The sequence below is a fragment of the Sarcophilus harrisii genome, chromosome 1 (genome assembly GCF_902635505.1).
Source record: "Sarcophilus harrisii chromosome 1, mSarHar1.11, whole genome shotgun sequence".
Classification (NCBI taxonomy): Eukaryota; Metazoa; Chordata; class Mammalia; order Dasyuromorphia; family Dasyuridae; genus Sarcophilus; species Sarcophilus harrisii.
Window position 1 is genome coordinate 495,103,350 of NC_045426.1, and position 14,270 is coordinate 495,117,619.

General features: G+C 37.8%; 1 protein-coding gene across 2 annotated transcripts; it reads left to right on the forward strand.

Moving 5' to 3' along the window:
- The first annotated feature begins 648 nt into the window (after positions 1 to 648).
- Positions 649 to 8,748, forward strand: ADCYAP1 (adenylate cyclase activating polypeptide 1). 2 transcript variants are annotated; one of them, XM_012541518.3, is made up of 5 exons: positions 649 to 1,442; positions 1,740 to 1,847; positions 4,866 to 5,003; positions 5,490 to 5,585; positions 6,792 to 8,748. In XM_012541518.3, exons 2-5 carry the CDS (start codon positions 1,741 to 1,743, stop codon positions 6,973 to 6,975), a joined length of 525 nt encoding a protein of 174 aa, XP_012396972.1. In that variant the 5' UTR covers positions 649 to 1,442; position 1,740; the 3' UTR covers positions 6,976 to 8,748. The 2 variants fall into 2 exon arrangements, with proteins under 2 accessions (XP_012396972.1, XP_031802429.1); XM_031946569.1 differs by having other exon boundaries at positions 1,086 to 1,442; positions 4,869 to 5,003.
- The last annotated feature ends 5,522 nt before the right edge of the window (positions 8,749 to 14,270 follow it).

The following is a 14,270-nucleotide window of genomic DNA, read 5'->3' on the forward strand; positions in this document are numbered from 1 at the left end:
AATTTCGTGGCTTTAGCATCCGGACGGTTCAGTACCCCAGAGCTTGGACAGCTCCGCACCCTAGAGCTTGGACAGCTCCACTCTGGGAACTTAATGTACTTTGAACTAATCATTCCACCCACTAGCCAGCCTGTCAATTAAATTTAGTCTAATTAGAGGTTTTCCGAAAATTCTCCAAGACTTCAAACCATTTTTTTTTTAAAACAAAGCAAATCTCTTAATTTAATTTTCTGTCTGTAAGAATATATGCAAAAGATAAAGACACTTGAATTAAACATTTCATAAGAGAGGGTTTTATCTCTTTTAATTCGGGTGACTGAATCTCTGGAGGGATTTGACAAAATAGTAACAGTAACCAAAATGGACATGGTTTAAAAAAAATTAACTTTCTGATCCCCTTAATTCTATGTATTAATTTTTTATTCTTAAGAATCATGCGAATTTGAGAAGCATCAAAATAATTAGACTTCTTAAAAATGGAATGTGTGAGTGAGAGGTGTTTATGAGAAGTTGATGACTCTGGATCATCTCATCCATGAGGACAGCACAGAATAGTTAATATATTCCTTGAGGAATTGGGATAGTGACGTCTTTTTCTGATACCCGATCATTACGTGACTGAGAGAAAAAAAAAAGGGAAGTCATTTCATGAATAAAAATCGGAGCGCAACAGTACAACAAACAATATTCCACTCGTAAAGGTAACAGGCAGGCAAATGTTTACAAAGAGGGCTCGACTAAAACTGCATTTGAAATTTTTTTTTTCTATTTGAATATATACATATATACATCTATCTATCTATATATATATACGAACACAGAAAGCTGATCACCTTCGAAGTCACCGACAGAAGAAGAAAGCTACAGCTTCAGCCACAGTCAGAGGGACTATACTGAAGAAACGGAGCTGCCGAATTGAAGAGCTTCCTGAGAGCTATACACACCACTGACTACGCAGCTTTCCCTTCCTTCCTTCCTTCCTTCCTTCCTTCCTTCCTTCCTTCCTTCCTTCCTTCCTTCCTTCCTTCCTTCCTTCCTTCCTTCCTTCCTTCCTTCCTTCCTTCCTTCCCTTCCTGTTATATTTTCTTTTTTTTTCTTTTCTCTTTTCTTTTCCTCTTGCCTTTGCTCCTCCGGATCTCTAGTTATCTCTAACTCTTTTTCCTCTCTGCCCCCTCTCCTTCCAGTGTCACACGCCCTCTTAGTTCTGTATGTCTGCAAACTTTTGAACAGAATCCTCGCATCAGCAAACAAGTCCTCCTCCTCCTCCTGCTATCTTGCTGCTCCTGTTCCTGCTCTTTCCTGCAGCTTTTCTTTAGACAGGAGAGAGAGGAGGTGATGCCATTTACATTGTGAACTATTTCGACCGAAACTTGGAGGAACAATTTGCTCGCTGTCCTAATTGGAATCAAACGCTTTTCGTGAAGAGGTTTAAGAGTTGAATGGTAAGGAAAACAAAACTCAAACTAATTCTCTCCTCAGCGCCGGTGGAAGAGTTAGTTTTTCATTAGCAAGCTCTTTGGTTTAGTTATTGAATAGTGTGTGTGTGTGTGCGCGTGTGTTTCTGTAGTGAAAGGGAAAGGGAGGTGGTATAGACGTTTGCTAAAACGCGATCCCAGAACAGAAAGGAAAGTATTTCTTCTCCGGCTCCCCGCCCCCAACAATTTGTTTAGTGGCCTAAGAGATAAAACAAACGGAGTGTTTTGACAGATGTTTTTCCCCTCCCCCTTGCTTGTACACAGAATGGCAATGTGTAGCAAAGCGACCCTAGCTTTGCTGATCTATGGAATACTAATGCATAGCAGCGTCTACTGCTCACCTACAGCCGGACTCCAGTTTCCTGCTTTCAGGTAGGTACTTGCTGTTTTCTCCCCAGTATCAGTTTCTCCTCCCCTGAACGCCTATGCCCGCCTCCCCGGGGTAGTCTTGGTCTCCACTTGTTTAATTGCTACGAGATACACTACACCAAAGGAACAGGTTTCCCCTTGCACTTACCTTATAGCTTTGGGGTTGGCGAGTGGGCTGTTTCCACTGTTTCTTTCCCTAATCCAGGACCGAGATCAGGGGAGGTAGTGGTCCCTCCGCATCACTCCTCTCCCTCCACCCTCCCTCGTCCCCTCCTCTCTGTCAGGTGGACCCACCAGAGTAAAGACCTTATATCTCTCAGACTAAAAGACCCCATAATAGGGCTTGGATCGTTATCTACGACTCTTATGATCCTTGGGGGGGGGGCACAAAAACATAATTTCTTCCCTGGAAAGGTCAAGACTGGATGTGCACAAATCCTATGATTTAATATTTTTTTTTCTTTTTGTGCTTTTGTTCTTTACTGTCAGTTCTCTTTCTCCTCTCCTCTCTTCTCCTCTCCTCTCCTCTCCTCTCCTCTCCTCTCCTCTCCTCTCCTGTCCTCTCCTCTCCTCTCCTGTCCTCTTCTCTCCTCTCCTCTCTTTTCTCCTCTCTTCTCTCTCTCTCTCTCTCTCTCTCTCTCTCTCTCTCTCTCTCTCTCTCTCTCTCTCCCCCTCTCTCTCCTCTTTGTCTCTGAACTCTCTCTTCGGTGATGTACTTAAGGGATGGATAGTATATCTCGGGAAGATTTTCTGTCGATTGAGTTTACTACTGTGTTTTTCGTCTCTAATAGTCTTTCGGAGTGATTGGTGATGGTTGGGGGAGGGGCTGGAAAGACTATCATAGAGAAGGAGAGAAAGAAAGGGACGAGTAAAAAAGGAGGAACACAATAAGAACGGAAGAGGGATAAAGAAAGGCAAGTGGGGAGGAGGAAGTGAGATTACCCAGACTGAGGTTTCTGGGGTTCTCTCTCTTCCCCCCCCCCCCCTTTCCTATAATCTCTGGTTTCTAAATGCGTCTGCGCTACTCAGATGCTCTGGGTTATCGCCTTTTTCTCAGGCTTGAGTCCAGGCGAGAGAGCCAGAAGGCGTACGTAGCTTTTTTATTTGATAGAAAAAGCCGTTTTTAAGTTTGCCGGAGTCGGGTCAGAAATCTGCGGTTCTTCAGACCCCTGAACTATCACTCCACAGGGTTCCTCAAAAAAGAATACACATACTTTTAGTAACAGAATTCCTTTACCTAGTAACGTGTTTTACTTAATCTGTTGTTCATTTGAAGAGTGGGATATTAGGAAGAAGAACTTTGTCTGGCTTTTAATGTTTTTTGCAAGGTGGGCCAACTTGATTTGGAAAAAGGCAGGATGAGAGACAAACATGCAGGTCTTGGGTGGGAACAGTTAGGGGTCAGCCAGCTTTTAGCTTTTCTTATGGGATATCTGGAGACTAAATAAATAAATAAAGGCAGAGGGGGAGGAGGGGAAGTTCTGTCTGGTGTAAATTCAATTCAGAAAGGAGGACAGAGTGGGAAAATGTAAGTACGGGTAGATCAAGATTTTCCCTATAGACTGACTTTAGCAATGAGGTTTTTGAGATTTTCTCATTTCTACTTTAAAATATCTCGCTCCTTCCTCCCTCTCTCCCTCCCCCTCCCCTCCCCCTCTCCTCTCTCTCTCTCTCTCTCTCTCTCTCTCTCTCTCTCTCTCTCAATCATAAATTCTTAACCATAGCTCTAAGAAATTTTTTTCATACTTCCCCAATTTGCTCCCCAAGGCTCTCGGATGCATATGTAGGATAGGCTCATTTTGGAACAACCACATTGCCCTAGTAGTTGTCAAATTTTTCTGTTTTATTCAAGCGGCGGCTCTGAGGTGGAGTCATGATAGTCTTTCCAGGACCTTAGAACGAACCAGCTCCTTACCTCACCCCTATGGCAACTTTAAAAGGGGTGGTTATACATTTACAATCAAGTTGTTCTTCCTTCTAATCCCCCCTTTCCTATTCCCTCTTCCCTAAAAGTCCCGAGATAGAAAGAGGCTGAGAGTGGAAATGGATGTGCTGGTGGGAGTGGGGGTAGGGAAGGAGTGGGAATTGCATTCAGAGCTACTTGGTTCCCAGATGCTAGAACTGCGCAGTTTCCACGAACTCTGAGGCATCTGAAGAAACCGAGTGCGGATCTCTAGCCAGAATGAGCAGAAGTCAAACATTTTAAGTTTTTGGACATTTATAATTCATGTCCCTGCTAGAGTCTTGCAGGCCCGAAATAGCAGCTGGAGACTCACAGTGACCTAAATCAGGCCTCGGAGAAGAGTTCCCCAGAGCCCAGAGCTAGGAGGGCCCGGGTTAACACTTCATCAAACCCCACTCAAACCCTATTTTGGAGCTTTAACCCAGCAATAGCTAGTATTACAGCAGCCCCTTCTTTTCCTACAGTTCCTTCAATTTCAATTCCCTTGCTCCTCCTCTCCCCCGCCCCTTTCCTGCAGGCAACATTTTTTGCAGCTTTGATAGCGATGGGGGTGGGGGGAGGAGGTTGTAATATATATATATATATATACATATATATATATATATGTATATATATATATATATATATATATATATATATATATATACAGACACACACACACACACACACACACGACTGACCAGTTGAGACATAATTTGGTTCTAATACCACTAGCCTCTACTTAAGAGCCCTAGGTTCCGAGTCCAGCCCGGTTACTCAGTCCTTTTGTCCCGAGGCACTGAGCGTTCTTCTCGTACATCATTGCCCCAGTTTGTCTGGGGGGTTGGGTATTAGAAAAAGGCGGATGATTCTGAAGTCTCACAACTAGCCTGGGCGAAGGAACAATAACGATTTACGCCTTCTCCGCAAGTCCTGGCCAAAAAAAGGGAAAAAAAAATATCTTCGTCGAGAGAGTGAATTGAAAATCCTCCTTCCTGGAGGCGGGGAACGACCAGTAACTGAACCCTTTTCCTTTCCTTTCCTTTTTTTTAATTTTTTTTAATTTTTTTTTTTTTTAGCAGACTGGAGGATGAAGCTTATGATGAGGATGGGAACACGCTGCAGGACTTCGCCTTTGATAATAACCGTTTGGGCTTAGGAAACACTGCATCCATGCTGGGGGACGTGTACACTCTCTATTATCCACCGGAAGAGAGGTGACTGTCCCCGGATTGATTAAGAGTTTGCATGGAGAGGACTCAATAACCCCGAGATAATGGATTGTGGGAAGGGGAGGTGGTGTGTTTGCGTTATTTATTTATATTTTATTAATAAGAAAAGTTCCTAAATATTTCTTCAGCCTAAAGAAGCTGATGCAGAAACGAGAAAGTTTCTTGAGTGTTTTTGCGTGCGTGTATGTGTTTTGGGGATAGCTTTGGTCATATGAGAATGGTCAAGAATATATGTATGTAAGAGAATCCGTGTTCGAAGAGTCCAGAGAAACGGCCAACAGATTCCGCTACTTATTCCTCTCGGAATTCACAAACTCTTTTCTAAAGACCCTGCCCAGAGACGCGGAAGGAGTCGTTTTCAAACTATAGGCGGTCCCAACCCAATAGCCAGACAACTACAGTTCCCACCCAATTTCCAGGGCTGGACTTTTGTGATCTGATTTTTGCATCTTCTTCTTCCATCCTTTTTAGAGAAACGGATGATATATTGAATAAAGCCTATCGAAAAGTTCTGGGTCAACTGTCTGCGAGGAAGTACCTGCATTCTCTCATGGCCAAACGCATAGGGTAAGAGTTTACTAAGAGTTAAAGGAGGCGCACGCGCGTGAGTGCACGTGCATGTCTATTTAGTGGGCTTAGTGTCTGTGCATGCGTGTTTTCGTGTACGTCTGTGCGTTGTTCCGCTAGAGGATGTGCGTCCGCGCCTCTTTAGCGCTTTTTATTATCGGGCGAATACCTAGCCATTCATTATCTGAACTGATTGTCTCCACGCCAAAGCCCTGAACAGGAGTTAAGTGAAGAAAAAAATCGAGTTATGAGGGAAGGTGAGAAATAGGGAGAACGCAAAACGATTTTAAGAAGGGAGAAATAAATTACTATGTTTAAAGATTTCAGGTATTACTGGAGGAATTGTAACCATTACCTCCAAACACACGGAAACACATGGATTGTCTAGCTTTTGTTGTAAAAATAAATTAAAGTTAAAACAACACCTTATGGGGTGCTTTAAAAATAAATAGTTTTTACTCATGCCAGACAAGTTCAAATCCTGGATCCTATGTGGTGTACATTTCAGCAGAAGGGAACGTTTTAATAAAGCCCAAGGGAAAACAGATTACACTTTCACAGTAAATAATTCATGAGATGAAAAATATTGTCTACAGCCTGCCGTCTGACATTATTATTGGGACTTTCAGTTTTAGAGGCGAAGATCTTTCTTTGTTTCTCTGAAAGTGCTGTGTCTTTGGAACCACACCCAAAGTAGATATTTAGGAGCTTTTAAAATAAATACTTGTTTTAATGAAAACTGTTTGCGGACGATCAGTTAGCTTAAGTTTTTCAGGAATGTTAGATTTAAATCTGAATCTCTGCTCTGCTCTCTTGGAGGAAAAAAGCATACTGAGTCAGAAATCAAAGGGCTTTCCAATTATTTGTGTGACCTTTAGGAAAGCCATCTTTCCTCTTTAGATATGAGTTTATTACTGTCTCTAAGATCACTTCCACTTCTAAATCCATATGAGAAATGGTCAGAAAATACTCTCTTGATAAGAGGGGAACGTGGCAAACTCTCCCCAACTGCTTTCTATAAATATCCACTAAAAGGAGTGGCGGAGCTGGAGGGATAAGTGTGAGGGAACCCCTAATAGCTCCAGGTGTGGGGGGTGGGGCGGGTCCAAATGATTCACGTGTTGCGACAGTCTCTGTTCTCCCCAGTCCTCCAGCTGGCCGCCCACCCTTATCTTTCTCCCTCTGCCTTTCTTTTTGCCATCCTAGGATGGGTAGCGGTGTGGAGGACGATACTGAACCGCTTTCCAAGCGCCACTCCGACGGGATCTTCACGGACAGCTACAGCCGCTATCGGAAACAAATGGCTGTCAAGAAATACTTGGCAGCGGTCCTGGGGAAAAGGTATAAACAGAGAGTTAAAAACAAAGGACGCCGCATAGCGTTTTTGTAGCGATGAGTTACCTACCAGCCACCCTGTGTGTACAGTCCTCTTAACAGAATGAAAAATCATTTCCAAAAATTGACTGAACAATCATCGCGCCTGTGTTCTATCTAAACATGTATTTATGTATGAAGTAAAGCCATTAAATGAATATTTTGATAATAATATTGTTTTTCTTTTGTACAAAGCACTAGAGAACTCACAGATCTACTTTGTGGACCAATCATTTAAGTTATATATACTATTATAAATATATATAAATATAATAGAGAGCAATTCATATAAAGCGTGCACAAGGAATGACAAAATTCGCCTGAGCTGTTTATGTTTTTATATAAAAAAAGACAATCATTGTTTTGGATATTACTCCTATTTTTGTAACTGGAATTAAAAGGATAGTATTTTTATCCACGACAGGGGTGAAGATATTAATACTGACCATTTGCTACTGTACATAAACACTGATGCCCTCTACAAGGGGATTATAAGATTAATGATTTGGGAGAATTGCTGAAGCACATTCTTCCCTCCCCATGAGTCTCCTTAAAAAAAAAAAAAGAAAAAAGAAAAAAAAAAAAAGAAAGGCTGTTTTAATCCAAGCCTATCAAAGGGGCACTATCTCCCTTTCAATTTTCTGCTTTCTTTGATTCCACTTTTATATGTATTTGTGTCTCCTCAAATAGTGAGTTTAGAAGTTAATTCTCTTGTGGTGAAACAACAGCTCTCTCTAAATTGTTCCTCTCTGTTGACTAAGAGCAGTTCAGTAAAGAGGAGTTAAGGAGGGAGGGGAGGCAAAGAAGGGTGACTTGTAAAAAATAACGAGCCCCTTCTCATTTTCTGTTCTTTATAGATCAGTTACCGGACCAAAAATCTGAAATTAAAATAACTGAATCAAAGAGTTGGAAATTTAGGCACAGAAAGAGTCACTTGAGGCAGAAAAGGAAAACCTCAGAGAATTTTGAGCGGTCATAGGGTCTGAGTATCTTGAGGCAAATATAGTCCCACTAACTGACCTTGGGCAGCTCGGTATTGGAACTTGATACAAAGTATAATGTGTTTCTCTCCAGTGCTGTCCATGCTTCTCATCGTGTGAAATGGCCAGGGTTCTCTCCTTTGAACTATATTCAATTGGAGTTGCTCCTTTCTTTGTTGTTTTCCTGTAGATCCTTCTTCCCCATCCCCCTCCTGCAATTTAATCATTGTTTACCCTTTTCATTCACTTCTTTAAAAATTGTGAGTGCTTGTTCTCACTCTTTTGTTCTGTTTTATGCAAGCTCTTATTGTAAAGTTTAGGAACCCCTGTTGTAGCTATCACTAAATAATTATGCACTAACTACAAAAGTTTTGTTCCTTGTTTATTGAGTTTGGAGGTAAAATGTATTTTTCTACATTATGGCTTACTGCTTAGTAAAATTTATTTCGTAAATCAATTTTGTCATATTAAAATGTGTAGTGTTCACATACTGTTCAGTTCTACCCAATGATAAATCATTTTAACATCATCTTTATATGTATGAGTACTATCTTACTTTTTTTTTTTTTTTGTCAAGAGTGAGACAAAATAGCCTCTATCAGTTCCAGAGAATTTCCTGGTCCTCTTTGACTAAAGAAGGCCTGTCTATTTGCTTCTTGTCATGACACTGAACATATTCTAGAGGAATCTCTATACAAAAATATCCCAACCTAATCTCCTCCCCAAAAAAGTAACATCAGAGAATCCAGTCAGTTACTCCCCCAAATTTGTCACTGATTTCTTTAAAAAAAAAAAAAAAAGACAACATGTAAAGTTTAAAAAAGCTTTCATTTTCCTTTACGATTTGATCAGTATGAAGACATAAATCAAAGAAAACAGAATTGGATTTGCAATCCCAAGTCGGATGGATACTGCAAGCGGATCGCATTGCAAACAGTAGTACCACAGAGACATTCGATCTGTGCCCAAGTCTTGTGTATGAAATCAGTCCCTTTAATTTTGCATTCTCCTCAGGCAATGTGACGCAGGATGCAGTTTGCAGCTTTCGTGCCTTTCTTCGCCTTTTAAATCGCCACGAACACAGATGGCTATTTAGTGGCCCTACAATGCTGCAACACATCAGCTTGCATTTTAGTCTTAATTATTTATTTCTTTGGTAATGGGCAGACTTTTCTGTGTTTGTGTCAGCTATAGTAGTGAAATAGGACTCTAGTTAACATTTTATTTATGAAGTATAATTTAATGTTCCAGTGGCTAGCTGCAAACATTATATAGATATCACATAGATTAACCTTTTGTATACTTTTTAGTAAGCCAAGAGCCTTACCAAATTGGATCAGATTTAAGCTACAGTCATCATTTAGGTAGATGTCAGTCTTGAAGATCTTATTTTGTGTGCAACTGATTATAAAAACTTAAACAAGTATGACTACACACATGATATCTATAACTAGGACTTTGATAACTGTTATATAAGTGTGTAAAATTTGTATTAATAAATTTTTGTAAACAATGCAACCTCGTCTAATGTTTGGAGAAAAAAGACATCTAGAGAAAAATGTGAAATCTTTATACCCTTAAAATTTTTCTAAAGTAATAGATTTTCTTTAGAAAAAAATATTTTTTCCTGTTTAGAATACATATCTATCTATATAATTACCTATGTATTTTCATGAACCAACATTTGGTTGATGAGTTACTGGATTCAAGTAATTTAAAATAGCTGTTGAACATGGAATATAGAACATAGAAGATATAAGTTGCTAAATAGTTGAAAATATTGGAACATTAATAAAAGACACAACTAAGATTAAATTGGGTCCTTAAGGAACATTTATTTTATAACATTTTAAATGCTAGAGAGCATAGATTAGCAGCATGGGATAAAAGATCTTCTGTGTCTCTTTATTAAGTAATTTTGTACATTTAAAATGCTTTTTTTTTTGCATTTAAAGTTAATTTAAAGCATCTGTTTTGGAAGTTTAAACAATATGTAGCAAGAGATAGGAAAAAAGTTTCATTAAAAATGCACTTGTAGCAATCAAAAAGCATTTTTGCATAGAGTTAATTAATTAACTTTAAAAGGAGTTATATCTACTTGGCTAGAGGAAAAGTATAAAGGCATTTGGAAATTATAATATTTATCAATTCACATTAATAGGATCTTGAAAGCAAAAATAGAAGCTTGAGATCACCTACTGGTCTTTAGAGGGACTGGAAAATTTTCAGCATCCTTTGCAAGCTCATGATTATTCTGGTTAAATCAGATGCTGGTATTAAAGTATTTTATAAAAAGTTGCTCATTATTGAATTCATGTTGTCAGACTTCTCATTCTAAGACTATACCAATGGGATTAATCAATAAAAGAGATTATTTAAAAAGAGTAAATAAATTAAAACAATAACAAAAGTTGGCAAGATTTTAAAATTTGTGTTACAAAGTTTCATCTGTATGTTGAGTGAGTGCTTAGAAAATTGTTCTTTAGATCTTAGCTCAGTATAGTTATGTAAGACATTTAAGACAGACTGGTGAGGACCATGTTTTCTATAATCTGTAAACACTAACATATAATAGAAAAAATAATTGTGCTAGGTACTAATTTTAGCCTTTTAGTATTTTTGTTGGATAAAATAGCTTTTCCCCCCCATTAATCACACTCTCTTCCTACTCCCTAAGCAACCAGGTAGTAAGTGATCTTACGGTAATACTATAAAAGGAAAAATGGAAACTCTAAGAGTCAACTTTAAACTTCAGAGAGGGATTCTTCCTTCCTTCCTTCCTTCCTTCCTTCCTTCCTTCCTTCCTTCCTTCCTTCCTTCCTTCCTTCCTTCCTTCCCTCCTTCTTTCCTTCCTTCTTTCCTTCCCTTTCTATCTCTGTTTCTGTCTCTGTCGCTTTGTCTCTCCTTCCTGAATGATTCTTGAGCTGTAGCTCCCAGAGAACAATTCTAACCAAGTTTACTTAAAATGGCAGTATTTTCTTGTGAAGGACAGTTCAAGATAATTATTTTCTTGGTAGATTTGATTCTAAATTTAGTTCCCTTAGAAGATCCATAAGTCAGTATTGTAAGTAAGGCTAGAAACATTCATCTTTTGTTTTATTTTCCTTTTTTCTTTTTTTTTTGTTTGATTGGAAAGGCCCAACTTAATAATAGAGTTTAGAGGTCTGGTTATGGAAAATGGGATAACGAAGAAAAAAGTCTAAGGCGGGGAGGGAGCAAGATTTATGTGAATTTTAATAAATAAATGATAAAGCTTAGTATCCATAAACATATGCAAATCAATGAACTAGGTCCATATATTATCCAGGTACCCACTGGATGTAATTTAGACCCCTTTGGAAGTTTCAGTAATTCTTTTAGGCAATGAAGACTACTGAATTGTCTTGAAAGAATTGAAAGATTCATCTACTAAATATCTCTATTGGATGTCCAGTTATTCCTACAAACCCATGAGTGACCTTTATGTTAATACCCCCAATTTTCTTAGAAAAGCCATGAGAAGGCAAGATTTGAAAATTGTTCCCCTCTATATTTATATTTGTATCCTTATATGTTCAGTTTGTCCCTTGGCTCTTGAAAACATGTGAAGTAACATCACAAAACCCAGACACATATATCACAGTGAACAGAATTTTCTGCCCTTAGAAATAAATGTAATCCCTCACTCCACCACCTTGTATGTTGTAAATTATCTTGCTTACTTGTATACTTAGTTTTATCTTTCAGTAACCCAAAGTTAGATTGATGACTTTTTTTTTTTAATTTTTATGAAATATAAGGTAGCTTTCATTCATCCTCTCTATCCCTAAACAAGTCAGAGTCTCTTAGGATCAGAAATCTAGAATAAAGAGGGGCGGGGCCTTGGAGATCATAGAGATCAACCCTTTCATTGTATAGATAAGGACATTGAGGCCCAGAGAAGTGAAGTGAATCATGCAATATTATATAAACAATGCTTTGTAGAACCAGAATTTGAACTCATCTTCTTTGACTCCAAGTTCAGGATTTTCCTCACTGTACCATGAGGTAGCTCAAATCCTTTCCAATCTTCTTTTGAAGAAAAACAAATCCATTTGTCTTCTCATATCATTTCAACCACCTTAAATTAGATAGTTCATTTTCTATACCTGAAATAATTTTCCTAAATTGGCTTTCTTAGTCTTTCAATTCATTGCGAAAGTGTCAATTCATTAATTTTCCTAAAGCATCCTATTTGTACTAACATTTCTTGGCTCAAAAATATCCAGCGGTTTTTTATTGCTTCCAGAATGAAGTCAAGGGTCTCTAAAATCTAACTCCACTCTATTTAGCCAATCTTTGCTTTCACTACTCCTTAACATGAGTTCTCTGTCGTAAATGGTTTCTTGATTATTTATCAGACACAACTCTGCCTGAAATGTTCTTCTGCTTTTTCTTTGCCATACTAACCATTTTTAAGATTCAAACAGTAGGTCTTTTATAGCACTGTTCTTGATTTTGCCAATTCTTGGGGATCATTTCCTTGTCTAAAATTTTATACTAATTATCTCTATTCGTGTGAATACTTAATCACACACTGCCTCAAATTATTACCTACCTTTTGTATATATGAAAGGATGAGTGAGATTTTAATCCCATTTCAGAAACTCCCAGTTGTGTGACCCTTTAACCTAGTTAACTTGCCAGAAGCTGATTTTACTCATTTATAAAATGGGGATAATAATAACACCTCAAGACAATATTTATAAGTGCTTTGCAAATCTTAAAAAAATCCTTTGCATATATAAGGTATGAGTCTAATTTGCCTTTCCAACTAAATTATTAATTGCTAATAGAAATAAACAATATTTTTTAGATACCTGAAATGATTTGAAGAACATATAATTTCAATAAGTCCTCAGTGAATGAAGTAACTAAAACTTGGAAGAATTTGGCTAAATGTGTCATCAAGAATGTGGGCCTTTTTTTCTTGTTTTTCAATAGGACTAACAACCATGCCAAAAAGAGTATGAGATAAGCTTATTAATGGTGACTCAAGCTTGGAAAAACTTATAGAAAATGAATGCCAAATTAATTATTTATTCCATTAGTATTATGTAGCTAGGGTTTATGATTATGTCAGTAACTAGATTGAAGTTACAAGGGCTCTAGTTTAGTTCTTTGATAAGGGGAAAAATATTGAACTTTCTAACTAAAGAAGGTACCTCAAGGTACCAATACTTCTTTCTAAATTGAGGAAAGAGGGATTTTTTATAATGGTGATTGGGGAATGAACTGTTCTCAAAGTAATAATTAACTGAACAGTTATCTATTGCTGTAAAAGAAACTTCTTTCTTAAACCTAATTATTTAATTTGAAACATGAGGTCACAGACAGCGAAAAGGACATAAATGGGCCTGAAGAGTGCTAATTAAAACCCCCCGAACAATAGTATTTCAATATTACAAAAGGTGATGCCATCAGGTCCCATTTTCTTAGTATTATCTTTGAGCTACATTATAGGAGAGGGTGTGGGTTGGGTGGAATATTACTTATAGACGTTAGAAAAAGCATATAGGATAGTCTAATCAATTTTTTTTCATATACAAAAAGAAAAAAATAAGCCCTCTGCTTAGCTAGATTAGTTTTTGGAAAGCAGACAAATCTGTTCCTAGAATTATTCTTGAAACCTTTTACTTGTGATAACAACCTTGACCAGTCTTGATAACTGGTGGAAAGCCAGGATACTGACTTGAGCATCAAGAGATATAAAGGCAACTGTCTGGTGGAGGATTTCTAAGATAGATACAGAAAAGAGTCACATGGGGTGGGAAGGCATAGATATATCATAATCTGTACCATTGGAAAAGGCACTCACATCAATGATGTTACAGGTCATTTGATGCTTTGAAGAAAGTTTAAGAGAGACTAGCAAGAAAACTATTCAGAACCTATGCCTAGTTATTACTTGTTTTTATGTAAAATAGATAACAAAATATACTACGATCATATGCCTATCAGTTAGGATATCTAATTGTTTAAGCTTATATTTCCTGTATATAAATAAACTCATTTGGAAGCTGTAGTATTTCTTTTTGGCAATTTAGATCTCAAACTACAGTACACTTATTTTCTTTGAGGATACATTTCTGATTGTATGTATTCATATTTTAACATTTTATTATTTAAATACCATAAAGCATTGGGAGAAGAAACAATAAATGTCTTTAAAGAACAAGAAGGTTCATTTCATGAAGAATGGTGACTATTCTCTCTGCTTACTAAGGTAGTCATAACTCATTTTTATATACCAATTTACCATTTAGAAACCACTATTCTTTTAAAAATGTAGATTATTATCTACATTTTTACA